The 25,304-nt window shown below is 43.4% G+C and overlaps 1 protein-coding gene across 1 annotated transcript; it reads right to left on the bottom strand.

The window, feature by feature from the left end:
- Positions 1 to 1,060: 1,060 nt before the first annotated feature.
- On the bottom strand, positions 1,061 to 23,238 carry LOC135524517 (SUMO-activating enzyme subunit 2). Its single transcript, XM_064952111.1, has 17 exons — positions 23,002 to 23,238; positions 22,373 to 22,456; positions 21,670 to 21,740; positions 21,519 to 21,583; positions 21,286 to 21,386; positions 21,039 to 21,160; positions 17,242 to 17,309; positions 16,976 to 17,097; positions 16,746 to 16,845; positions 12,349 to 12,497; positions 12,115 to 12,208; positions 11,452 to 11,564; positions 11,039 to 11,194; positions 10,664 to 10,760; positions 2,504 to 2,609; positions 2,258 to 2,397; positions 1,061 to 2,036 (listed from the first exon to the last, which is right to left on the bottom strand). Exons 1-17 carry the CDS (start codon positions 23,140 to 23,142, stop codon positions 1,831 to 1,833), a joined length of 1,935 nt encoding a protein of 644 aa, XP_064808183.1. The 5' UTR covers positions 23,143 to 23,238; the 3' UTR covers positions 1,061 to 1,830.
- Between the last annotated feature and the right edge of the window lie 2,066 nt (positions 23,239 to 25,304).

Below are 25,304 nucleotides of genomic sequence, written 5' to 3'. Positions count from 1 at the left end.
TAATTCGATTAAACAGCATGATCATTACACAGATGCATCTTGTGCTGGGGACAATAAAAGGCAACTCGAAAATGTGCAGTTTTGTCACAACACAATGACAAAGATGTCTCAAGTTGAGGGAGTGTGCAATAGGCATGTTGACTGCAGGAATGTCCACCAGAGCTGATGCCAGATAAGTGAATGTTATTTTTTCCACCATATGCCACCTCCATCATTTTAGAGAATTTGGCATAACATCCAACTGTAGACCACGTAACAACTCCAGCCCAGGACCTCCACATCTGGCTTCTTCACCTGCGGGATCATCTGAAACCAGCCACCCGGACAGCTGATGAAACTGAGGAGTATTTCTATCTGTAATTAAAACCCTTTTGTGGGAAAAAACTCATTCTGATTGGCTGGACCTGGCTCCCCAGTGGCTGGGCCTATGCCCTCCTAGGCTCACCCATGGCAGTGCCCCTGTCCATTCATGTGAAATCCATAGATTAGGGCCCAATGAAGTTATTTAAATTGGGTTCCTGACCACAGTCCTTCATGCCCGGTTGCTCAGTTTGGTTGGACAGCCACTGTGCTCTTGGAAACTTTTAACACTAGAAATAGTTTCCCAGATATATGCCCCAGCATAATTAGATCTCAGATCTACAGACAGTTCCTTGGACTTCATGGTATAGTTTCTGCTCTGACATGCAGCCCAAGTGTTCTATTCTGATGTAATGTAAATTATTGGATGAGGTTATTTTGAATAACATGGAAGTCTTGCAAACATTGTGCTACTATGGGACTGAGAATATGTTCAGCGAAAGCTCCTGAGCAATGTCATGTTTATTGTAAACATGCTTATGTTATGGCTTTTCTTGTGTACTCCATTTACTGACAGGACTTTAATCCCTACACACACCTTCAGTTACAAAACATTTGCTCTGAAAAATGTTTTTCCTTCAGTCCAAGGACGTTGGAAGACAAACATTAAAGGGACGTTATGAAACTCATTCGCTCTTTCGGCAAACTTGTAATTGCTATAATGAGGCCTTTTCTCAGTCTGAACCCTTTAGAAGACAACTGTGGCAAAAACAGAATTTATTGTCAAACCAAAACCAAGCAATGAAAGGGCTTCATAGTCTCCCCCCCCAAAAAAAGCACCACAAATAAGTTAGCAAATTGAAATTTGGTGGTGTGTCCAGTAAAAACAAGCCAAAGTACTGATGTTCTAAACAAATACTGTATACCAGTAATAAAGTGTATGCTAAAGCTTAAGAAAACAATTTTGGGGTCATTAGATGTAAGTGTTTATTGTGTCGTTAATCTATTTGGTCCAAAGGGAGGTTGAGGCCTGGATATGATGGCTCCAACTATAAACCACATGAAAGATTTATAAATAAAGTAACAAACTCCAGTACAATTTCTTTTTTAACCAGCTGTGACAAAACAACTCACCCTGCAAGTGGTCAATGGTTAACAATTACAAAGGAAAATTCAGTCAACGCTTGACTCAAAGAAATGATTGGGTTTGCTAACTTTTTTTTACATTCCTTCAATGGAGGTGTAAGTTTACTAGATGAAATACACTGAAAAAAAACATTTGTTATTAAATGTTTCTTTCAGTCTCCCTACAAACCACACCCTGACTTGTGACATGACAAATACATTTATAAAAAATACAAAAAGCTAAAAGTATTTTATCCATCTGTGATGGACCAAAATAAAAAAAAACTGGCACACAACAGTTTTTGTACATTTATATTTACACATGTTTGGTAAGAGGAACAGCGTATGAAAACACAAACACAGAGTTTCATCCTTCTGAAGAGGGGAGGGGCCAGGAGAGACATACTAGTCTAGTGCAATGATGTCATCATCTTCCTCATTGGCAGCCAAAGGCTGATCCAGGCGTTGCCGCTTGGCTGAAGCCTCGCCTGTCTCAGCATCATGGAGCTTCCTTTTGTGGCCTCCTGACTCCATGCGGACATCCATAGTGCTGGAGGACGGCTCCTCCTCGTCCGAATCAACTATCAGAACATCGTCCTGCTCAGCAGGGGCTAAGAGGAGAAAGGAAATCAAGAGAAAGTCAGACGAGAGACGATCGACATGTACTATTTTAGAGTTTACGTTCAGCTACAAAATAAACATAGCTGCACATGATTCTCAGTACTATAAACAAAATGGTTTAAAGGACAGGACAGGTAACTTCTGACCAGAATTTTGATTTTTAGACAGTCTAAAACAGTCCATCTCTGTAATCAATGTGAGTTTTGCTCACCTTTGGAAGAGGTGGACGGTTCTGCAGACTCTTTGTTGCCGTTGGCAACATTCTTGTCCTCTTGTGCGCTGGGTGGGGTTGGGGCTTTGTCAGGGGCGTCACCCACCACCTCAAACTCCACATCCTTCTCCAAGTCCTCACTTTTACAGACAAGCGCAGAAATACATTTACGTTAAGGAAACAAATTTGCATTAGTCATGCAAATGCAAAGGCCTATACAGCACAGAGAAATACATCCTCTCTTACCAGTGAATCACGTTAACCAGGAGTGTGTAATCCTGCAGAAAGTCATCCACTTGCAGACGGCTACCATGTCGTATCCCAAAGTCAGACAGAAACTTGCTGTTGTTTGCTATAAGAGAATGGTGCATGATCATAAATATGTATACCTGATAAAAGTATACCGTTGAGTACAATACAGGGTTTAGCGTTATTATGATGATCATCGTCGATAGACGATACTCGACAGCCATTGCCAATGGTGACAACATTGTGATGTGACAATGTTTTTGCCCAGGGGTCTCCAACCCTGTTTCTGTTACCGTCCTGTAGGTTTTTAAACCAACCCTAATACTTGGTTGATAACCTGTACCAGGTTAGTTACAACTGGGGTTGGAGAGAAAAGGACAGTGGCTCTCCAGGAACAGGGTTGGAGACCCCTGGTTTAGCGTATTTGAACTTGACTAGCGCCGCGCAATAAATAACGGAGTTGGGCAGGGCAGCTTGGTGACATTCTGAGTAATTTGTCTATTCCTATTTGCTATTATCTTGTTTTATGAAAGGCTTCATATTAATAAAGGCTGGCCTGTTTCAATAAATATGTTATACAGAACGGAAGAGGAATGTAGGCTAGACAGAGCAGAGTAGTACACCAAAGCAGCGCGAATTGGCCATTCAGAAAATATTGTCTCTCCCCCCTCTTGCTGTTGGATGCTTGGGCCTTACGGCCTAAACCAATTTTTATACAGTGCCTTCAGAAAGTATTCATCCCGCATGACTTTTTCCACATTTTGTTGTTTTTATTTGATTTATTTAACCTTCATTTAACCAGGTAGGCTAGTAAAAAACAAGTTCTTATTTACAACTTCGACCTGGTCAAAATAAAGCAAAGCAGTACAACACAAATAACAACAGAGTTACACATGGAGCAAACAAAAATACAGTCAATAATACAATAGAGAAAGTCTATATACAGTGTGTGCAAATGAGGTAGGATAAGGGGGGGCAATAAATAGGCCATAGTAGCGAAATTACACTGGGGTGATAGATGTGCAGAAGATCAGTGTGCAAGTAGAGGTACTGGGTTACAAAGGAGCAAAATAAATCAAATAAATAACAATATGGTGATGAGGTAGTTGGATGGGCTATTTACAGATTGGCTATGTACAGGTGCAGTGATCTGTGAGCTACTCTGACAGCTGGTGCTTAAAGCTAGTGAGGGAGATAAGAGTCTCCAGCTTTAGTGATAATTTGCAGTTCGTTGCAGTCATTGGCAGCAGAGAACTGTAAGGAAAGGCGGCTGAAGGAGGAATTAGTTTTGCGGGTGACCAGTGAAATATACCTGTTGGAGCGCGTGATGTGGGTGCTGCTATGGTGACCAGCGAGCTGAGATAAGGCGAAGCTTCACCTAACAACGACTTACAGATGACCTGGGGCCAGTGTGTTTGGCGAGGGATATAAAGTGAGGGTCAGCCAACGAGAGCATACAGGTCGCAGTGGTGGGTATGATATGAGGCTTTTGCGACAAAACGGATGGTACTGTGATAGACTGCATCCAATTTGCCGAGTAGAGTGTTGGAGGCCATTTTGTAAATGACATCGCCGAAGTCAAGGATCGGTAGGATAGTCAGTTTTACGGGGTTATGTTTAGCAATATGAGTGAAGGATGCTTTGTTACGAAATAGGAAGCCAATTCTAGATTTAATTTTGGATTGGAGATGCTTAAATGTGAGTCTGGAAGAGGAGTTTACAGTCTAACCAGACACCTACCTAAGTCAGAACCATCCAGGGTAGTGATGCTGGACGGGTGGGTAGGTGTGGGCAGCGATCAGTTGAAGAGCATGCATTTCATTTGCATTTAAAGAGCAGTTGGAGGCCACGGAAGGAGAGTTGTATGGCATTGAAGCTCATTTGGAGGTTAATTAACTCAGTGTCCAAAGAAGGGCCAGAAGTATATAGAATGGTGTCGTCTGCGTATAGATGGATCAGACAATCACCAGCAGCAAGAGCGACATCATTGATGAATACAGAGGAAATAGTCGGCCCAAGGATTGAACCCTGTGGCACCCCCATAGAGACTGCCAGAGGTCCGGACAACAGGCTCTCCAATTTGACACACTGAACTCGGTCAGGGAAGTAGTTGGTGAACCAGGCGAGGCAGTCATTTGAGAAACCAAGGCTGTTGCGTCTGTCGATAAGAATGTGGTGATTGAGAGTCGAAAGCCTTGGACAGGTCGATGAATACAGCTGCACAGTACTGTCTTTAATAGATGGCGGTTATGTCGTTTAGGACCTTGAGCGTGGCTGAGGTGCACCCGTGACCATCTCGGAAACCAGATTGCATAGCGGAGAAGGTACAGTGGGATTCGAAATGGTCGGTGATCTGTTTGTTTAACTTGGTTTTCAAAGACCTTAGAAAGACAGGGGAGGATAGATAAGTCTGTTGCAGTTTGGGTCTAGAGTGTCTCCCCCTTCCAATCTTTGGGGATCTCAGACGATTCGAGTGGTTGAACAAGCTAGTAATAGGGGTTGCAACAATTTCGGCAGATAATTTTAGGAAGAGAGAGGGTCCAGAATATCCAGCCTTGCTGATTTGTAGGGGTCCAGATTTTGCAGCTCTTTCAGAACCTCAGCTATCTCTATTTGGGTGAAGGAGAAATGGGGGGGCTAGGGCAAGTTGCAGTGAGGGTTGCAGGGCTGTTGACTGGGGTAGCCAGGTGGAAAGCATAGTCAGCCGTAGAAAAATGCTTTTTGAAATTCTCAATCACGGATTTATCGGTGGTGACAGAGTTTCCTAGCCTCAGTGCAGTGGGCAGCTGGGAAGTGCTGCTCTTATTCTCCATGGACTTTATTGTCCCAGAACTTTTTGGACTTAGTGCTACAGGATGCAAATTTCTGTTTGAAAAAGCTATCCTTAACTTTCCTAACTGACTGTGTATGTTGGTTCCTGACTTAACTGAAAAGTTGCATATCGCGGGGGCTATTCAATGCAGTACGTATTACAGCCCGAATTCAAAATTGATTAAAAATATTTTTTCCCCTCTCACCCATCTATACATAATAACCCATAATGACAAGGTGAAAACATGTTTTTACAAATGTTAGCAAATGTATTGAAAATTAATTCTCTTTATTACATAAGTAGTCACACCCCTGAGTCTATATTTTGCAGAAGCAACTTTGTCGGTGATTACAGCCTTGAGCCGTCTTGGGTGTCTGTATCAGCTATGCACATCTGAATTTGGGGATTTTCTCCCATTCTTCCGGTGAACAGCATTATTAAACTCTTTCCACATAAGTCTGGGTTTTGGTTGGACCACAAATAATTTCACATTATTGTTCTGAAGCCATTCCAGCGTTGCTTTGGCTGTATGCTTGGGCTCATTCGTCCAACCGAAGGTTGTTTGCACTCTGAAGCAGGTTCTCATCTAGGATTTGTCTGTATTTGGCTCCATTCATGTTCCTTCTATCCTTACCAGTCTCACAGTTCCTACCGCTGAAAAGCATCCCCATAGCATGATGCTGAAACCACCATGCTACACGGTAGGGATTATATTTGACGGGTGATGAACTGTGGCCTAGTTCTCCCCAGACGGCGCTTTGCATTCAGGCCAAATATATTGAACAAAAATATGAACCGCAACATCTAAGTGTTGGTCCCATCTTTCATAAGCGAAAAAGATCCCATAAATGTTTCATGCGCACAAAAAGCTTATTTCTCTAAAATGTTGTACATATGTTTGTTTACATCCCTGTTAGTGAGCATTTCTCCTTTGCCAAGATTATCCATCCACCTGACATAAAGAAGTCGATTAAACAGCATCTTGTGCTGGGGACAATAAAAGGCAACTCAAGTTGAGGGAGCGTGAAATGGGCATGCTGACTGCAGGAATGTCAAACTGTGTGACCTTATATAGACAGGTGTTTTTCTAAATCATGTCCACGCAATTGAATTGGCCACAGGTGGACTCCAATTTAGTTGTATTGGCATCTCAAGGATGATCAACGGAAATCAGATGCCCTTGACCTCATTTGGAGTGACATAGCAAAGGGGTGCGAATACCAATGTAAATAAGATTTCTGTATTTCATTTTCAATGTGTAGAAATGTCTAAAGACATGTTTTCACTTAGTCACTATGGGGTAGTGTGTGTAGATGGGTTAGATTTAAAAAACATTTAATCAATTTTGTATTCAGGCTGTAACACAAATGTAGAATAAGTCAAGGTGTATGAATACTTTCTGAAGGCACTGTAAATACAGACCATCTTGTGGCTAGGCGTTTAAAAAAAACGTAGGCTATATTCCCTTCTCTCTCTCCATTCGATAGGCTATGAATATGACTTTGGGTTAGGCTATGCTTTCATCGTTTTATGCATGCATGCCGTTCTCCTGATCAAACAATGAATGCTGAATGCTAGCTGAGTTACATCACAAAGTAGTTTGAATAGCCTAAAAATGTAAGGTAGCCAGGGGACTAATGAGAGAACAAACATCATCAATAGCCTATAGAAACATTGAATGACAAGTTTAAGCTTATTATGAAATAAATCCCTCCATGTGAATCTAAATGGCCAATAACCTAAACTCAGCAAAAAAAGAAACATCCTCTCACTGTCAACTGTGTTTATTTTCAGCAAACTTGTATGAACATAAGATTCAACAACTGAACAAGTTCCACAGACACGTGAGTAACAGAAATTGAATAATTTGTCCCTAAACAAAGGGGGAGGGTCAAAAGTAAGTCGGTATCTGGTGTGGCCACCAGCTGCATTAAGTACTGCAGTGCATCTCCTCCTCATGGACTGCACCAGATTTGCCAGTTCTTGCTGTGATATGTTACCCCACTCTTCCACCAAGGCACCTGCAAGTTCCCGGACATTTCTGGGGGGGGAATGGTCCTAGCCCTCACACTCCAATCCAACAGGTCCCAGACGTGCTCAATGGGATAGAGAGCCGGGCTCTTTGCTGGCCATGGCAGAGCACTGACATTCCTGTCTTGCAGGAAATCCTGCACAGAACAAGCAGTATGGCTGGTGGCATTGTCATGCTGGAGGGTCATGTCAGGATGAGCCTGCAGGAAGGGTACCACATGAGGGAGGAGGATGTCTTCCCTATAACACACAGCGTTGAGATTGCCTGCAATGACAACGAGCTCAGTCCAATGATGCTGTGACACACCGCCCCAGACCATGACGGACCCTCCACCTCCAAATTGATCCCGCTCCAGAGGACAGGCCTCGGTGTAACGCTCATTCCTTTGACGATAAAGGCAAATCCTACCAGCACCCCCAGTGAGACAAAACCGCGACTCGTCAGTTAAGAGCACCTTTTGCCAGTCCTGTCTGGTCCAGCGATGGTGGGTTTGTGCCCGTAGGCAACGTTGTTGCCGGTGATGTCTGGTGAGGACCTGCCTTACAACAGGCCTACAAGCCCCCAGTCCAGCCTCTCTCAGCCTATTGCGGACAGTCTGAGAACTGATGGAGGGATTGTGCGTTCCTGGTGTAACTCAGGCAGTTGTTGTTGCCATCACACCTGCGTGACAGGTACAGGATGTTCGGATGTCCCGATCCGGTGCAGTTGTTGTTACGTGGTCTGCCACTGCGAGGACGATCAGCTGTCCGTTCAGTCTCCCTGTAGTGCGGTCTTCGGCGTCTCACAGTACAGACGTTGCAATTTATTGCCCTGGCCACATCTGCAGTCCTCATGCCCCCTTGCAGCATGCCTACGGCATGTTCACACAGATGAGCAGGGACCCTGGGCATCTTTCTTTTGGTGTTTTTCAGAGTCAGTAGAAAGGCCTCTTCAGTGTCCTAAGTTTTCATAACTGTGAACTTAATTGCCTACCGTCTGTAAGCTGTTAGTGTCTTAATGACCGTTCTACAAATGCATGTTCATTAATTGTTTATGGTTCATTGAACAAGCATGGGAACATTGTTTAAACCCTTTACAATGAAGATCTGTGAATTTACTTGGATTTTTACAAATTATCTTTGAAAGACAGGGTCCTGAAAAAGTCGAGAACATTATCACTTTTATACAAACAGGTTACCAACATATTCAAATAATGATTGACATATTTTAATTTAAAAGGTTTTGATTTATTCATTCATACCATTTCATCCTTCGAAAAGATATAGTCCCGACACAAATCTAGGGTTGCTACCCAACCGGCTGGTCGTTCGTTCTATTGGTTCGGTTGCTAGAGACACGACCAAGTCATTCAGTCATTTTGTTCTGTATCTATGGACACGATGGCTGCTACTGTAGGCTGAACGATAGAACAGCTATTTCCATGTTAAAATGTTATTGGATGCATTTTCTTCATTGTTTTTGATGGTAGGCTACTCTGTTAGGACTACATTATGATCAAATAGCCACAGTAGCCTACTTGACTACTGTTAGTTTTAACTTAAAAGCGAGTGTTTTCCCGCTAATTGAATTTTGGAACATTTGTACGTAGCCTACAGCCATGAGCGCATTGTTGAGCTTATAATATGGACACTTGTCACATAACAACCCTCCAGACAAGCTTCAATGCCATACAACTCTCCTTCTGTGGCCTACAATTGCTCTTAAATACAAGTCAAACTAAATGCATGCTCTTCAACCAATCGCTGCCTGCACCTGCCCGCCCGTCCAACATCACTACTCTGGACGGTTTTGACTTAGGTAGTTGTCCACATATTCTAGGTGTCTGGTTAGACTGTAAACTCTTCTTCCAGACTCACATCAAACATCTCCAATCCAAAGTTAAATCTAGAATTGGCTTCCTATTTCGCCAGAAAGCATCCTTCACTCATGCTGCCAAACACACCCTTGTAAAACTGACCATCCTACAGATCCTCGACTTCGGCGATGTCATTTACAAAATACCCTACTCAATAAATTGGATGTAGTCTATCACCAAAGCCCCATATACTAACCACCACTGCGACCTGTACGCTCTCGTTGGCTGGCCCTCGCTTCATACTCGTCGCCAAACCCACTGGCTCCAGGCCATCTACAAGACCCTGCTAGGTAAAGTCCCCCCTTACCTCAGCTTGCTGGTCACCATAGCAGCACCCACCTGTAACACACGCTCCAGCAGGTATATCTCTCTGGTCACCCCCAAAACCAATTCTTCCTTTGGCCACCTCTCCTTCCAGTTCTCTGCTGCCAATGACTGGAACGAACTACAAAAATCTCTGAAACTGGAAACACTTATCTCCCTCACTAGCTTTAAGCACCAGCTGTCAGAGCAGCTCACTGATTACTGCACATAGACCATCTGTAATTTAGCACAAACTACCTCTCCCCCTACTGTATTTATTTTGCTCCTTTGCACCCCATTATTTCTCTCTCTACTTTGCACATCCCTCCACCGCAAATCTACCATCCCAGTGTTTTACTTGCTATATTGTATCTACTTCACCACCATGGCCTTTTTTTTGCCTTTACCTCATTTGCTCACATTGTATATAGACTTATTTTTCTACTGTATGTTTGTTTTACTCCATGTGTAACTCTGTGTTGTTGTGTGTGTCTAACTGCTTTGCTTTATCTTGGCCAGGTCGCAGTTGTAAATGAGAACTTGTTCTCAACTTGCCTACCTGGTTAAATAAAGGTTAAATATTTATTTATTTTTTTACTTGATCAACATTTTAAGCTAAACGGTCTGATCTGTTGCACCGAACTCATTGCTTTTCGGATTTTGCTACTCCCGCAATATCAGCTAAATAAGTGTATGTGACCAATAAAATGTGATTTATTTTTATTTATATATATATATATATTTATGTGTGTGTGGTTGTATTTTGAACCGTAGACATTGTTTATCGTCCCAGGGACAACGGGACACCCTTAATTTCAAGCCCCGAACGGAATTATTTTATAAACCAATAAAGTATTTGGTTTTACTTGTAATGTCGCATTATTTTATAGGCTACGAAGGGTGGCCAACCATTTTTCAAGAGAGCCTTAAAGAGGCAGAGTGTAGGCTTGACTATGCAAAGAAGCCAATAAGCAGAGTGTAGCTCGCCTACCTTTTTGTCTGATTCTCGAGGGTAAAAAAAGATAGTAATGCATTTTATTTGTAAAGTGTCTAAAAATGTTAATGTCAAGGCTTGCAGTCACCATGGGAACATGTTGGCATCCTCTACTAGTCTCCTTGGGAACCTTCTGATATTATTCTGTGATTGTCTTATACCTTCAGTTTCACCCTCCTCAGAGGAGATGAGGATTGTCCCTTTCCCATCCTCGATCTGCACATCTGGTGCCACCATCCCAAACTTCTCCTTTAATATCTAACAAAGAAACAAGAATCTTTAGCGGAACACAGATATTCTGATCACTTTTCACTGTGTTGTGGTGGTTGCAACAAACAAGCAAACCAGATTGGTGTTGTATAGATCGACATGCAACTCTCTAAGCAGTCAATATCCATCTGGCTTCATCTCTGCCTCTATGGTCAAAAATGTCTTCATCACTGGCCAACAACGTCCATACCAGTCTGTGTGTGTCTTTATCAGTCTGATTGCAAGCATGGTCACATGCATACAGGAGCCAGAGGGGCATACATTACCTTGTCTTGAAGGGCCAGCACAAGAGTTTTGTGCACATTCAGTTTGACTGTAACCTCTGGCTTGCTGGCGCACACATAACAGTTGGCACTGGGTGGGTCCAAAGCACATGGAACAAGCAGCTTTTTCCTGGGGTTAGGCTGCTTGTTCAGGAAGATCTAAGAAGACCATACAGGAAGGAACATTGGAAAATGTTTCAGAGCACAGTAGGCATACACCAAACACTCATAATCTATTAATTATTTACAACCATCATGGCTACAATTAGTGAATGAAATGCTGGGCCAAGTAAGAGATATGCTGAATTTTGAAAATAGTGCCCCATTCATACTGTCAAAGCTTCCCCAAATGTGCAGACGATCAAAGGTAGAGTACCACCCTCTAAGAGTAGAAGGGATCACTCCTGATTTCTCACCGTGCGACACTGCTCCACATCTCCAGACAGGATCTTCAGAGCCTCCAGCACAATGAGGCCAGCAATGACTGCATTGGTTGTGGCGATTGCTGGGATGATGTTTCCTGCCATGGCTGCAAGGAACAATTTACAAAATCAAAACACCTTAATAGGTATCAGACATTTAAATGCCCAGTGCAGTCAAAAACATGATTTATATACATTTCCACAATATGAAGGTGGAATAATACTGTGAAATTATGAAAATGATCATGCTCTTTTTAGTGTAAGAGCTGTTTGAAAAGACTGCCTAAAATGTCTGCCTGTTTTGGTGGGATGGAGTTTTGGCCTGCCTTGTGACATCAAGTTATACATTAGATAACAGACCAATAACAAAGAGTTCCAAACCTCTCAGCCAATAACATATAGTTTTCAGTTTCCCCCTGCCCACTCAGACCACTCCCATACTGTCCTAGCCATATTCTTGCTTGAGAAATTGACCATTAAAAACAAACACAGTAAGGTACTTAATTGTTAAGCAGAAATGATTTGATATCGAGATAAAAAACAGCAGCATTGGAACTTTAAAGCAAGAAAGTAAAATCAATTGTATGAATCTGTATCAATAATAAATTGTCACAATAAGAACTTAACAGCTTGACATCTTTCACCCAAAATACCCACACTTGATGTCAAAACGGCTCTTCATGTTCATGCTAAAGATATGCATGCGCAAGTTGGCGGCTGCTGTCACAAAGTCCATCGCTGGAGGGTCATCCTAGCAAAAGGAGGAAAATGTTACTCAAATGCAATGCCAAAAGAGCATAATCTTCCCAGGTCTATTTTCTATCTCCACCAAAATATTTTGTTCCAGTGGGGCAGTGTTGATTCTGCAATGTCCCATCCTTAGGTCCTCACCTTGTCCCACACAAGTTCTGCTCCATCCCCTTTTTCAGCCAGCATGGAGCGCAGGGTTTCCACGCTGCGGGAGAAGAGCTGGGAGTAACCTGCCACACCCAACACCTGTTGGTCCTTCAGTCCCGTCCCAGTCACCTCCTGTGGACACGCTATCGCACAACCAGAAAAAGAGAGCGAGACAATGACAAAACTAAACGACCACAACAAAATCTTCTCAATCAAATTGGTCCACTGCACTCCCCAGAAGCTTGGAGCAATATAATATATACTGAACAAAAATATAAACTCAACCATTTCAAAGATTTTACTGAGTTACAGTTCATATAAGGAAATCAGTCATTTGAAATAAATAAATTCGGCCCTAATCTATGGATTTCACATGACTGGGGATACAGACATGTATTTGTTGGTCAGATACCTGTTAAAAACTTCTTATGTAGCGGCATCGATCAGAAAACCAGTGAGTATCTAGTGTGACCCCCATTTGCCTCATACAGTTCAACATCTCCTTCACAGAGTTGATCAAGCTGTTGATTGTGGCCTGTGGTCCCACTCCTCTTCAGTGGGTGTGCTTAGTTGCTGGATATTGGCGGGAACTGGAAAACGCTGTCGTACACATCAATCCAGAGTAGAATTCGACCGATTAATCGGCATGGCCGATTCCAAGTTTTCATAACAATCGGTAATCTGCATTTTTGGATGCTGATTATGGCCGATTACATTGCATTCCACGAGGAAACTGCGTGGCAGGCCATAAACGCGAGTGCAGCAAGGAGCCAATGTAAGCTGCCAGCATTAAGCTTATCGTATAAAAAACAATCAATCAATCTTAACATAATCACTAGTTAACTACACATGGTTGATCATATTACAAGGCTAACTAGCTTGTCCTGCGTTGCATATAAATCAATGCGGTGCCTGTTAATTTATCATCGAATCACAGCCTACTTCACCAAACGGGTGATGATTTAACAAAAGCGCATTCATGAAAAAAGCACAATCGTTGGACGAACATACCTAACCATAAACATCAATGCCTTTCTTAAAATCAATACAATATGGCAGCATTCGCGTGAAACTGAAAGCACAAACCACTGCTTTTAATCAGGGCAAGGTAACCGGAAACATGACCGAATACAAACAGTGCAGCTATTCCCTCCGCAAGGCAATCAAACAAGCTAAGCGTCAATATAGAGACAAAGTAGAATCTCAATTCAACGGCTCAGACACAAGAGGTATGTGGCAGGGTCTACAGTCAATCGCAGATTACAAAAAGAAAACCAGCCCCGTCACGGACCAGGATGTCTTGCTCCCAGGCAGACTAAATAACTTTTTTGCCCGCTTTGAGGACAATACAGTGCCACTGACACGGCCTGCAACGAAAACATGCGGACTCTCCTTCACTGCAGCCGAGGTGAGTAAAACATTTAAACGTGTTAGCCCTAGCAAAGATGCAGGCCCAGACGGCACCCCCAGCCGCGCCCTCAGGGCATGCACAGACCAGCTGGCTGGTGTGTTTACGGACATATTCAATCAATCCCTATCCCAGTCTGCTGTTCCCACAAGCTTCAAGAGGGCCACCATTGTTCCTGTTCCCAAGAAAGCTAAGGTAACTGAGCTAAACGACTACCGCCCCATAGCACTCACTTCCGTCATCATGAAGTGCTTTAAGAGACTAGTCAAGGACCATATCACCTCCACCCTACCTGACACCCTAGACCCACTCCAATTTGCTTACCGCCCAAATAGGTCCACAGACGATGCAATCTCAACCACACTGCCCTAACCCATCTGGACAAGAGGAATACCTATGTGAGAATGCTGTTCATCGACTACAGCTCGGCATTTAACACCATAGCACCCTCCAAGCTCGTCATCAAGCTCGAGACCCTGGGTCTCAACCCCGCCCTGTGCAACTGGGTACTGGACTTCCTGACGGGCCGCCCCCAGGTGGTGAGGGTAGGCAACAACATCTCCACCCCGCTGATCCTCAATACTGGGGCCCCACAAGGGTGCGTTCTGAGCCCTCTCCTGTACTCCCTGTTCACCCACGACTGCGTGGCCACGTACGCCTCCAACTCAATCATCAAGTTTGCGGACGACACAACAGTGGTAGGCTTGATTACCAACAACGACGAGACGGCCTACAGGGAGGAGGTGAGGGCCCTCGGAGTGTGGTGTCAGGAAAATAACCTCACACTCAACGTCAACAAAACTAAGGAGATGATTGTGGACTTCAGGAAACAGCAGAGGGAACACCCCCCTATCCACATCGATGGAACAGTAGTGGAGAGGGTAGTAAGTTAAGTTCCTCGGCATACACATCACAGACACACTGAATTGGTCCACCCACACAGACAGCATCGTGAAGAAGGAGCAGCGCCTCTTCAACCTCAGGAGGCTGAAGAAATTTGGCTTGTCACCAAAAGCACTCACAAACCTCTACAGATGCACTATCGAGAGCATCCTGGCGGGCTGTATCACCGCCTGGTACGGCAACAGCTCCGCCCACAACCGTAAGGCTCTCCAGAGGGTAGTGAGGTCTGCACAACGCAACACCTGATGTTACAGGAAGGCCATAAAGATCATCAAGGACAACAACCACCCGAGCCACTGCCTGTTCACCCCGCTATCATCCAGAAGGCAAGGTCAGTACAGGTGCATCAAAGCTGGGACCGAGAGACTGAAAAACAGCTTCTATCTCAAGGCCATCAGACTGTTAAACAGCAACCACTAACATTGAGTGGCTGCTGCCAACACACTGACTCAACTCCAGCCACTTTAATAATGGGAAATGTAAAATATATCACTCGCCACTTTAAACAATGCTACCTAATATAATGTTTACATACCCTACATTATTCATCTCAAATGTATACGTATATACTGTACTCTATCTACCGCATCTTTATGTAATACATGTACCACTAGCCACTTTAACTATGCCACTCTGTTTATATGTATATACTGTACTCGAGACCATCTACTGTATCTTGCCTATCCTGCTCTGTACCATCACTCATTCATATATGTTTATGTACATATTCTTTATCCCCTTACACTTGTGTGTATAAGACAGTAGTTTTGGAATTGTTAGTTAGATTACTTGTTGGTTATTACTGCATTGTCGGAACTAGAAGCACAAGCATTTCGCTACACTCGCATTAACATCCGCTTACCATGTGTGTGACAAATATAATTTGATTTGATTATATTTTTTAAAACCTGCATATTTAGTTAAAAGAAATTCATGTTAGCAGGCAATATTAAGTAGGGAAATTGTGTCACTTCTCTTGCGTTCATTCAGAGTCAGGTTAAATGCAACAGTTTGGGCCGTCTGGCTCATTGCAAACTAATTTGCCAGAGTATTACATAATTATGACATAATATTGAAGGTTGTGCAATATTTAGACTGCTGCCCGTTTCATAAAATACGGAACGATTCCGTATTTCATTGAGAGAATAAACGTTTTGTTTACAAAACTATAGTTTCCGGATTTGACCACAATGACCAATAATATAATTTCTGTGTTTATTATATTATAATTAAGTCTGATTTGATAGAGCAGTCTGACTGAGCGGTGGTAGGTGGCAGCAGGCTCGTAAGCATTCATTCAAACTTTAATGCATTTGTCAGCAGCTCTTAGCAATGCTTGCATCACAGCGCTGTTAATGACTTCAAGCCGGTCAACTCCTGAGATTAGGCTGGAAATACTAAAGTGTCTATTAGAACATCCAATAGTCAAAGGTTAATGAAATACAAATGGTATAGCGAGAAATAATCTTATAATTCCTATAATAACTACAACCTAAAACTTCTTAACTGGGACTATTGAACCACCAGCTTTCATATGTTCTCATGTTCTGAGCAAGGAACTTAAACGTTAGCTTTTTTACATGGCACGTAGAGCACTCGTAACATCTGCAAATCGCTCTCCCACACGACGCCATGCACGAGGCCAGTTGGACGTACTGCCAAATTATCTAAAACGACGTTGGAGATGGCTTATGGTAGAGAAATGAACATTAAAATCTCTGGCAACAGAGCTGGTAGGCATTCCTTCAGTCAGTATGCCGATTGCATAATCCCTCAATTTGAGACTTCTGTGGCATGTGACAAAACTGCACATTTTAGAGAGGCCTCTTATTGTTCCTAGCACACGGTGTACCTGTGTAATGATCATGCTGTTTAATCAGCTTCTTGATATGCCACACCCGTCAGGTGGCTGGGTTATCTTGGCAAAGGTGAAATTCTCACTAACAGAGATTTAAACAAATTTGTAAACAAAATTTGAGAGAAATAAGCTTTAATTTGGTTTCTGCTCATGAAACATGGGACCAACATAATACACAATGCATTTATATTTTTTGTTCAGTGTAGGATGCTAATATCTTACCAAGTTTCTGAATCTCAAGCCAATCCAGAGGGAGTGGCGCTTTCCTCTTCTTCCACAGCTTGTCCATGGTCAGGAGGTACTGGATGTCATCTTTGAAAAGCTGGAGGACCACACAAAGCAAATGGCTATTAGCCAAAGTCGAGGGGCTAATAAGCTTGTTGACAACAAGACAAGGGGACACTTTCACTTGAGCAGTCCTTTCGTGAATGATTGTTCACACTAAAGCCTACTTTGTTGAAGAGTTTGACTGCGTCGTAGCCTGTGGATCGTGCCCAGTCCTTGGTGGACACCCGTTTGATGTCTCCATCCTGATCAGATGCTGTGGCTCGGGCTTCAGTGTCTGCAGGGTTCCCTGAGAAAAGGAGACCCCAATGAAAACCAGTGTGTATACACAGCAACCTTTTACTGCATACGTGTCAGTGCATTTCACCCCTCTGGTCTATGGAGGGCAGGGAAGTGGCAGTATTAGAATTCTCTAGTGTTGCGCTCTACTCACATGAAAGCTCTGGGTCAGCGGTGTCAGGGGACACCTCCTGATCTGCATCCTCCTCTCCAAAGAGCTGGCTGAGGTGGAGATTAAAATAAAACCGGATGGTCATTATCATGGGCTTAATCTCAACCTCCCAGCAATAAAACATCTCTCTGCAAGCAACACCAACACTCACTTAGGATAAAGATAACAATCATGACCTATTCCTCATTGGTTTACAACTAGTGAGATACATAAAAGTTATCTTCCAAGATAGCGCAGCAGTAAGACACGTTTGTTTTCGGCCCATGTAAATATTCAATCTTTTTCTGGGGTTTTGTGTACAATTCAAATCTCTTTTTTCCCCATTTCAAATTAAATATACCTTCATGCAACCCGCTTCACACAAGGTGGTACGGATCTGCTATTTTTTAGACCTTATAACTAGAACCTCCATCAGCAGCTAATTAGCTACTAGCTATTTAGTCATTGTTAGCCACTTTTTTCCCCACTACATCCCCGGATTCCTGACGCAAGCTCTGGACCATTACACCGGATCTTCGCAGCTAGCTAGTTGCTACCGAGTGGCCATCGCCCTTGTCCAGAAGCATGCACCAGTTAGCCTCAAGCTAGGCCCATCTCCCGGCTAGAAAATGAAGTACACCAACTACAATACCTATCTTGTCAATTGGCATGGACCCTTTGTCGACATGGAGCCCCGCCGATCCATCACGACTGGTCTGCTGATGTAATTCGGCCCCTGCGCTCTCAACCCAGCCCCTGCATCATGGATGTTGGTGATGATCCATCTGCTAGCCCCGGGCCCGCTAGCTTCCTAAACGCCATCTCTTCTGCTCGCCGAGCATAGTAACAGACTACCGTGCAGCTCCCTGTTTCATCTATTGCTGCTTTGTTTATCTGTTGGCCCCAGCCTCGAACTCGGCCCCGTGTGTAGGTAACTGACCCTCCCTGCCTATTTATCGCCATTTACCCGTTAATGTCCTTTTTTTTTTTTTACCTTTATTTTACTAGGCAAGTCAGTTAAGAACAAATTCTTATTTTCAATGACGGCCTAGGAACAGTGGATTAACTGCCTGTTCAGGGACAGAACGACAGATTTGTACCTTGTCAGCTCGGGGATTCGAACTTGCAACCTTTCGGTTACTAGTCCAACGCTCTAACCACTAGGCTACCCTGCCGCGTCCTAGCTGTTTACCCATTGTTGTCTCACCCTTTGTTGTCTTAGCTCTCCCAATCAACATTTGTGATTGCTTTATGCCTTTCTCTAATGTCAATATGCCTTGTATACTGTTGTTTAGGGCAGCTCTCATTGTTTTATTTTACTGCAGAGCCCCAAGTCCTGCTCAACATGCCCTCGGATAGCCCCCTTGTCCCACCCCCCACACATGCGGAGACCACACCTAGCCTAACTGGCACCTCCAGAGATGCAACCTCTCTCACCCCCACTGTACTCGCACCTTACCATACCCTTGTCTGTACACTATGCCCTGAATCTATCCTACCATGCCCAGAAATCTGCTCCTTTTATTCTCTGTTCCCAAAGCACTAGATGACCAGTTCTTATAGTCTTTAGCCGTACCCTCATCCTACTCCTCCTCTGGTGATGTAGAGGTTAACCCAGGCCCTGTGTGTCCCCAGGCGCTCTCATTTGCCGACTTCTGCAACAGTAAAAGCCTTGGGTTCATGCATGTTAACATCAGGAGCCTCTTCCCTAAGTTTGCTTTATTCACTGCTTTAGCACACGTCGCCAACCCTGATGTCCTAGCCGTGTCTGAAACTTGGCTTAGGAAGGCCACCAAAAATTGTGAAATTTCCATCCCCAATTACAACATTTTCCGTCAAACAGAACTGCTAAAGTGGGCGGAATTGCAATCTACTGTAGAGATAGCCTGCATAGTTCGGTCATACTATCCAGGTCTATGCCCAAACAGTTTGAGCTTCTACTTTTAAAGATCCATCTCTCCAGAAATAAGTGCCTCACTGTTGCCGCTTGTTATAGACCCCCCTCAGCTCCCAGCTGTGCCCTGGACACCATATGTGAAATGATTGCACCCCATCTATTGTCAGTGTTGGTACTGCTGGGTGACCTAAATTGGGATATGCTTAACACCCCAGCCATCCTACAATCTAAGCTAGATGCCCTCAATCTCACACAAATTATCAAGGAACCTACCAGGTACAACCCCAAATCCGTAAACATGGGCACCCTCATAGATATCATTCTGACCAACTTGCTTTCTAAATACACATCTGCTGTCTTCAACCAGGATCTCGGCGATCACTGCCTGCGTCCGTTACGGGTCAGCGGTCAAACGACCACTCCTTATCACTGTCAAATGCTCACTAAAACACTTCTGCGAGCAGGCCTTTCTAATCGACCTGGCCCAGGTATCCCGGAAGGATAATGACCTCGTCCCATCAGTAGAGGATGCCTGGTTCTTTAAAAAGTGCTTTCCTCACCATCTTAAATAAGCATGCCCCTTTCAAAAAATGTTGAACTAAGAACAGATATAGCCCTTGGTTCACTCCAGACTTGACTGCCCTTGACCAGCACAAAAACACCCTGTGGCGTACTGCAGTAGCCTCGAATAGTCCCCGCGATATGCAACTTTTCAGGGAAGTCAGGAACCAATAAACGCAGTCAGTTAGGAAAGCAAACATAACTTTGCATCCTGCAGCACTAAGTCCAAACAGTTTTGGGGCACTGTAAAGTCCATGGGGAATAAGAGTACCTCCTCCCAGCTGCCCTGAGACTATGAAACACTGTCACCACTAATAAATCCACAATAATTGAGAATTTCATTAAGCATTTCTCTATGGCTGGCCATGCTTTCCACCTGGCTACCCCAACCCCGGCCAACAGCACTGCACCCTCCACAGCAACTGGCCCAAGCCCCCCCGCATATTAAGCATCTCCAATCCAAAAATAAATATAGAATTGGCTTCTTATTTCGAACAAAGCCTCCTTCACTCATGCTGCCAAACATATCCCCATAAAACTGACTATCCTACCGATCCTTGACGATGTCATTTACAAAATAGCCTCCAACACTCTACTCAGCAAACTGGATGTAGTCCATCACAGTGCCATCCGTTTTGTCACCAAAGCCGGCCGTCACTACATATTCGTTGCCAAACCCACTGGCTCCAGGTCATCTATAAGTCTTTGCTAGGTAAAGTTCCACCTTATCTCAGCTCATTGGTCACCATAGCAACACCCACCCGAAGCACGTGCTCCAGCAGGTATATTTCACTGGTCATCCCCAAAGCCAACACCTCTTTGGCCGCCTTTCCTTCCAGGTCTCTGCTGCCAATGACTGGAATTAATTGCAAAAATCACTGAGGCTGGAGATTCTTATCTTCCTCACTAACTGAAAAATCAGCTGTCACAGCAGCTTACCGATCGCTGCAGCTGTACACAGCCCATCCAACCACCTACCTCATCCCCATATTTGTTTTTCTGCTCTTTTGCACACCAGTATTTCTACTTGCAAATCCTCATCTGCACATATATCACTCCAGTGTAAATTGCTAAATTGTAATTACTTCGCCACTGTTGGCCTATTTATTGCCTTACCTCCTTACCTCATTTGCAGATACTGTATACAGAATTTTCTATTGTGTTATTGACTGTACATTTGTTTATTCAATGTGTAACTCTGTGTTGTTTTTGTCGCACTGCTTTGCTTTATCTTGGCCAATCGCAGTTGTAAATGAGAACTTGTCTCAACTGGCCTACCTGGTTAAATAAAGATGATATAAATAAAAAATCAATTTAAAAAAAGCACTTCAACAACACTTACTTGAACAGGTACTTGGCCCACACAATGCAGTGTATAGGCTCAGAGGGGGTGTTGCGAATGGTACAACCAGGGAAGGTTTTCTGTGTGGGTTTGGGCTGGCACTCATAACACTCAGTAAGACCCTATAGTGTGGGAAATCAAGGAGAGAGAGGTGAATATTTCACTCTGTATCTAATGAATTTTTACTGCACTGAACATGACCATGCTTCTAATTGGCATCCACAGGTTGTTTTCATCCGTGTCTTACCTTCTTAATAACAGTCACCTGCCCAAGGTAGCCAGCTGTGCCACTCTCAATAAGGGGAATGTCAGCTGCAAGACACATCCTGTTCACATGGTTACGAGCAGCTGCAAGGAAGAAAAGATTCAGCTGGCGCGAAGACCATGACCACACCAGGGAAAAGATACCAAACGTACTCTACAAACAGACTAGGGGTAGGGAAAGAGGGTGGAATTAGGGGGAAGTAGATATTACTATACCTCGATTGTCCAAAGCATTCATGACAAGCATGAAGTTCCTGAAGAATTCCACATTGTACTCTGGGCTGTGAAGGACAAACATACCAAACATTAAACAGGATCAAGGACTTTAAGTTCTCACACCGGCAACTCACAACACTAGTTGACTTACTTCATGATGCTGTCATGATAGGCTGTAATGTTGGCAGTGGGACAGAATTGCAGCACACTCTCTTTTGCCACCTGCAAGACAGACAGCCGTAAGTTCACAAATAGTATTTAGATTGTGTACAGCATACACTGAGTGTACAAAACATTAGGAACATCTCTTTCCAGGTGAAAGCTATGATCCCTTATTGATGTCACTTGTTTAATCCACTTCAAAATCAGTGTAGATGAAGAGGAAGAGACAGGTGAATGAAGGATCTTTAAGCTTTGAGACATGAATTGTGTATGTGTGCCATTCAGAGAGTGAATGGGCAAGAAAAAAATATGTAAATGCCTTTGAATTGGCTATGGTTGTAAGTGCCAGGCGCACCTGTTCGAGTGTGTCAAGAACTGCAAAGCTGCCGGGTTTTTCACACAACAGTTTCCAGTGTATATCAAGAATGGTCCACAATCTAAACGACATCCAGCCAACTTGACACAACTGTAGAAAGCATTGGAGTCAACAAGGTAACGCATCCCTGTGGAACGCTTGACACCTTGTAGAGTCCATGCCCTGATGAATTGAGGCTGAACAGCCTCAGGGCAAAAGGGGGTGCAACTTAATATTAGGAAGGTGTTCCTAATGTTTTGTAAACTCAGTGTATTTTAGAATGCAAGACCAAGTGATCTCATGTTCGTGAAAGAACAACAAAGCATCTGTCCCCTACCTGCGCCTTGGACTTCCCCACATGTTTCTTCTGGAACAGGAACTGTCTGTTCAGGTTGCTCACGTCAATAGTGTCCAGATCAATCTATAAAAGAGACACAGCAAATCGAAGTTAAAACACAATTACTGATACAAAAAATGCAATTAATAAGATCAAGACAAGTTCACAAAAAAGTTGGACGTGGTATGAAAGACTTTGCTACAAACTGTATAACGTTAGCAACCTACCGTACCTTATTATATATCTAGTTAGCTGCATTGTAGTTTACATTGCTTATCACAAATCACCAGCATTGCTAGCAGCTAGCTAATTAGCCTTCAAGCATACCGGTATGGACAGCTTAGCATTGTCTAGCTAACGTTAGCAGACCACAAAGAGGTCGGGACAACATGGCGCGCAATTGAAATTCTGGACGAAGTGACCTAAATGTTGTGTTTTTATATACATGCATGTAACTAGCTAGCTATATAACTACATTGCTAACTCCACCACTTACATATAGCCCGGCTCATGTGAAAATGGTCTAATATATACACTTATTTCAGACTAGCTAGCATGCCAGGCCTTTCACACTTCAGCCTGTAGGCTGCACAAAGACCCAGCAAATGTCCGCCCCCTGCACGACTTACCACTTCTATATTTTTGAAGCCGGTGAGTACAAGATTTTTCAAGAGCTCGCAACCAATTCCTCCAGCTCCGACCACCAGCACCCGGCAAGCGGATAAGGAATCAGCGAGCTCTTTTCGGAGAGACCCCACTAGTTGTACCATTGTTGATCAGAAAAATACAGAAACTGCAGTAGACCAGAAGAGAGAGAAGCTAGCTATGTGGCTAGCAGCAGGCACCACCTCCTCACTCCGATAAGAGGGCCCTTCGATATAAGCGCACAAAGACTAATCAAACACTCTGCCTATAGTGCCGCCTTCTGGAGAGGCGAGGTTTAGGCTTTTGAGTTGAGTTCGTTGAGTTTCCTTCTCTGACAGTACAGTGCTGAACTGCACACCAATACCATGACCAAAATAGGCTTTGTTTCTGCCTTTCTCACTATGTGGGTGGGAAAATATTGTGGGATACCAGTTGATGATATAGCTAGTTCAAGATAGTGCAGTGGCAAATGAATCCCATTCAGATTGACAAAAACATCCAGTCAAGCTCAAACAAGTAGTCATGATGAAAATGATTGAGAGCCAGAGTATCACTGACATAAAACTAGTTTATTGCTTTGAGTGGTGGTAAACATATATATTGAAGTCCACTTTTGCACTAACTCTCTTGCACTGACTAAGCACACCCACTAGACTCTACCCACATACTCACACTGACACCCCAACACACACACACACACACACACACACACACACACACAATTCACACTCACCATATATGCCGCGGCTACTGTCTATTATCTACCCTGTTGCCTAGTCACTTTCATTGAATCAGATGGCTCATTCATCACAAAGCCCACTGATATTGCAAACTACTTTATTGACTTTTTCATTGGCAAGATAAGCAAACTTAGGGATGACATACCAGCAACAAACACTGACACAACACATCCAAGTATATCGGAACAAATTATGAAAGACAAGAATTGTACTTTTGAATTCTGTAAAGTCAGTGTGGAAGAGGTGAAAAAAAGTATTGCTGTCTATCAACAATGACAAGCCACTGGGGTCTAACAATCTGGATGGAAAATTACTGAGGATAATAGCAGACAATATTGCCACTCCTATTTGCCACATCTTCAATTTAAGCCTGCTTGAGAGTGTGTGCCCTCAAGCCTGGAAGGAAGCTAAAGTCATTCCACTAACCAGGAATAGTAAAGCCCCCTTTACTGGCTCAAATAGCCGAACAATCAGCCTGTTACCAACCCTTAGTAAACTTCTGGGGAAAAATTGTTTGACCAGATACAATGCTATTTCACAGTAAACAAATTGACAACAGACTTCCAGCATGTTTACAGGGATGGACACTCAACAAGCACAGCACTTACACAAATGACTGATGATTGGCTGAGATAAATTGATGATAAAATGCTTGTGGGGGCTGTCATGTTAGACTTCAGTGCAGCTTTTGTCATTATCGATCATAGTCTGCTCTGGAAAAACGTATGTGTTATGGCTTTACACCCCTTGCTATAATGTGGATAAAGAGTTACCTGTCTAACAGAACACAGAGGGTGTTCTTTAATGGAAGCCTGTCAAATATAATCCAGTTGAAAGCAGTAATTCGCCAGGGTAGCTGTTCAGGCCCCTTGATTTTTAAAATTTTTACTAACTACATGCCACTGACTTTGAGTAAAGCCAGAGTGTCTATGTATGTGGATGACTCAACACTATACACGTCAGCTACTACAGCGACTGAAATGACTGCAACACTCAACAAAGAGCTGCAGTTAGTTTCAGAGTGGGTGGCAAGGAATACGTTAGCCCTAAATATTTCAAAAACTTAAAGCATTGTATTTGGAACAAAACACTCACTAAACCCTAAACCTCAACTAAAGCTTGTAATAAATCATGTGGAAATTGAGCAAGTTGGCATGACTAAACTGCTTGGAGTAACCCTAGATTGTAAACTGTCATGGTCAAAACATATTGATGTAGTAGTAGCTAAGATGGGGAGAAGTCTGTCTATAATAAAGCAATGCTCTGCCTTCTTAACAATACTATCAACAAGGCAGGTCCTACAGGCACAAGTTTTTTTGCACCTTGACTACTGTTCAGTCGTGTGGTCAGGTGCCACAAAAAAGGACTTAGGAAAATTGCAATTGGCTCAGAACAGGGCAGCACGGCTGGCCCTTGGATGTACACAGAGCTAATATTAATAATATGCATGTCAATCTCTCCTGGCTGAAAGTGGAGGAGATATGGACTTCATCACTACTTTTATTTATGATAGGTATTGACATGTTGAATTCACCGAGCTGTCTGTC

The sequence above is a fragment of the Oncorhynchus masou genome, chromosome 31 (genome assembly GCF_036934945.1).
Source record: "Oncorhynchus masou masou isolate Uvic2021 chromosome 31, UVic_Omas_1.1, whole genome shotgun sequence".
Classification (NCBI taxonomy): domain Eukaryota; kingdom Metazoa; phylum Chordata; class Actinopteri; order Salmoniformes; family Salmonidae; genus Oncorhynchus; species Oncorhynchus masou.
This window is presented reverse-complemented; position numbering and strand designations above follow the sequence as displayed.

What these genes read in the sequence shown, in the direction of transcription:
- LOC135524517 (XM_064952111.1), bottom strand. Translation starts at nt 23,142, where the DNA reads ATGGTACAACTAGTGGGGTCTCTCCGAAAAGAGCTCGCTGATTCCTTA. An exon ending in TGGGGAAGTCCAAGGCGCAG is followed by an intron (nt 21,741 to 22,372) that starts GTAGGGGACAGA and finishes TCTGTCTTGCAG; the next exon opens with GTGGCAAAAGAGAGTGTGCT. An exon ending in GAGCCGTTTTGACATCAAGT is followed by an intron (nt 11,565 to 12,114) that starts GTGGGTATTTTG and finishes TGTTCCTTGCAG; the next exon opens with CCATGGCAGGAAACATCATC.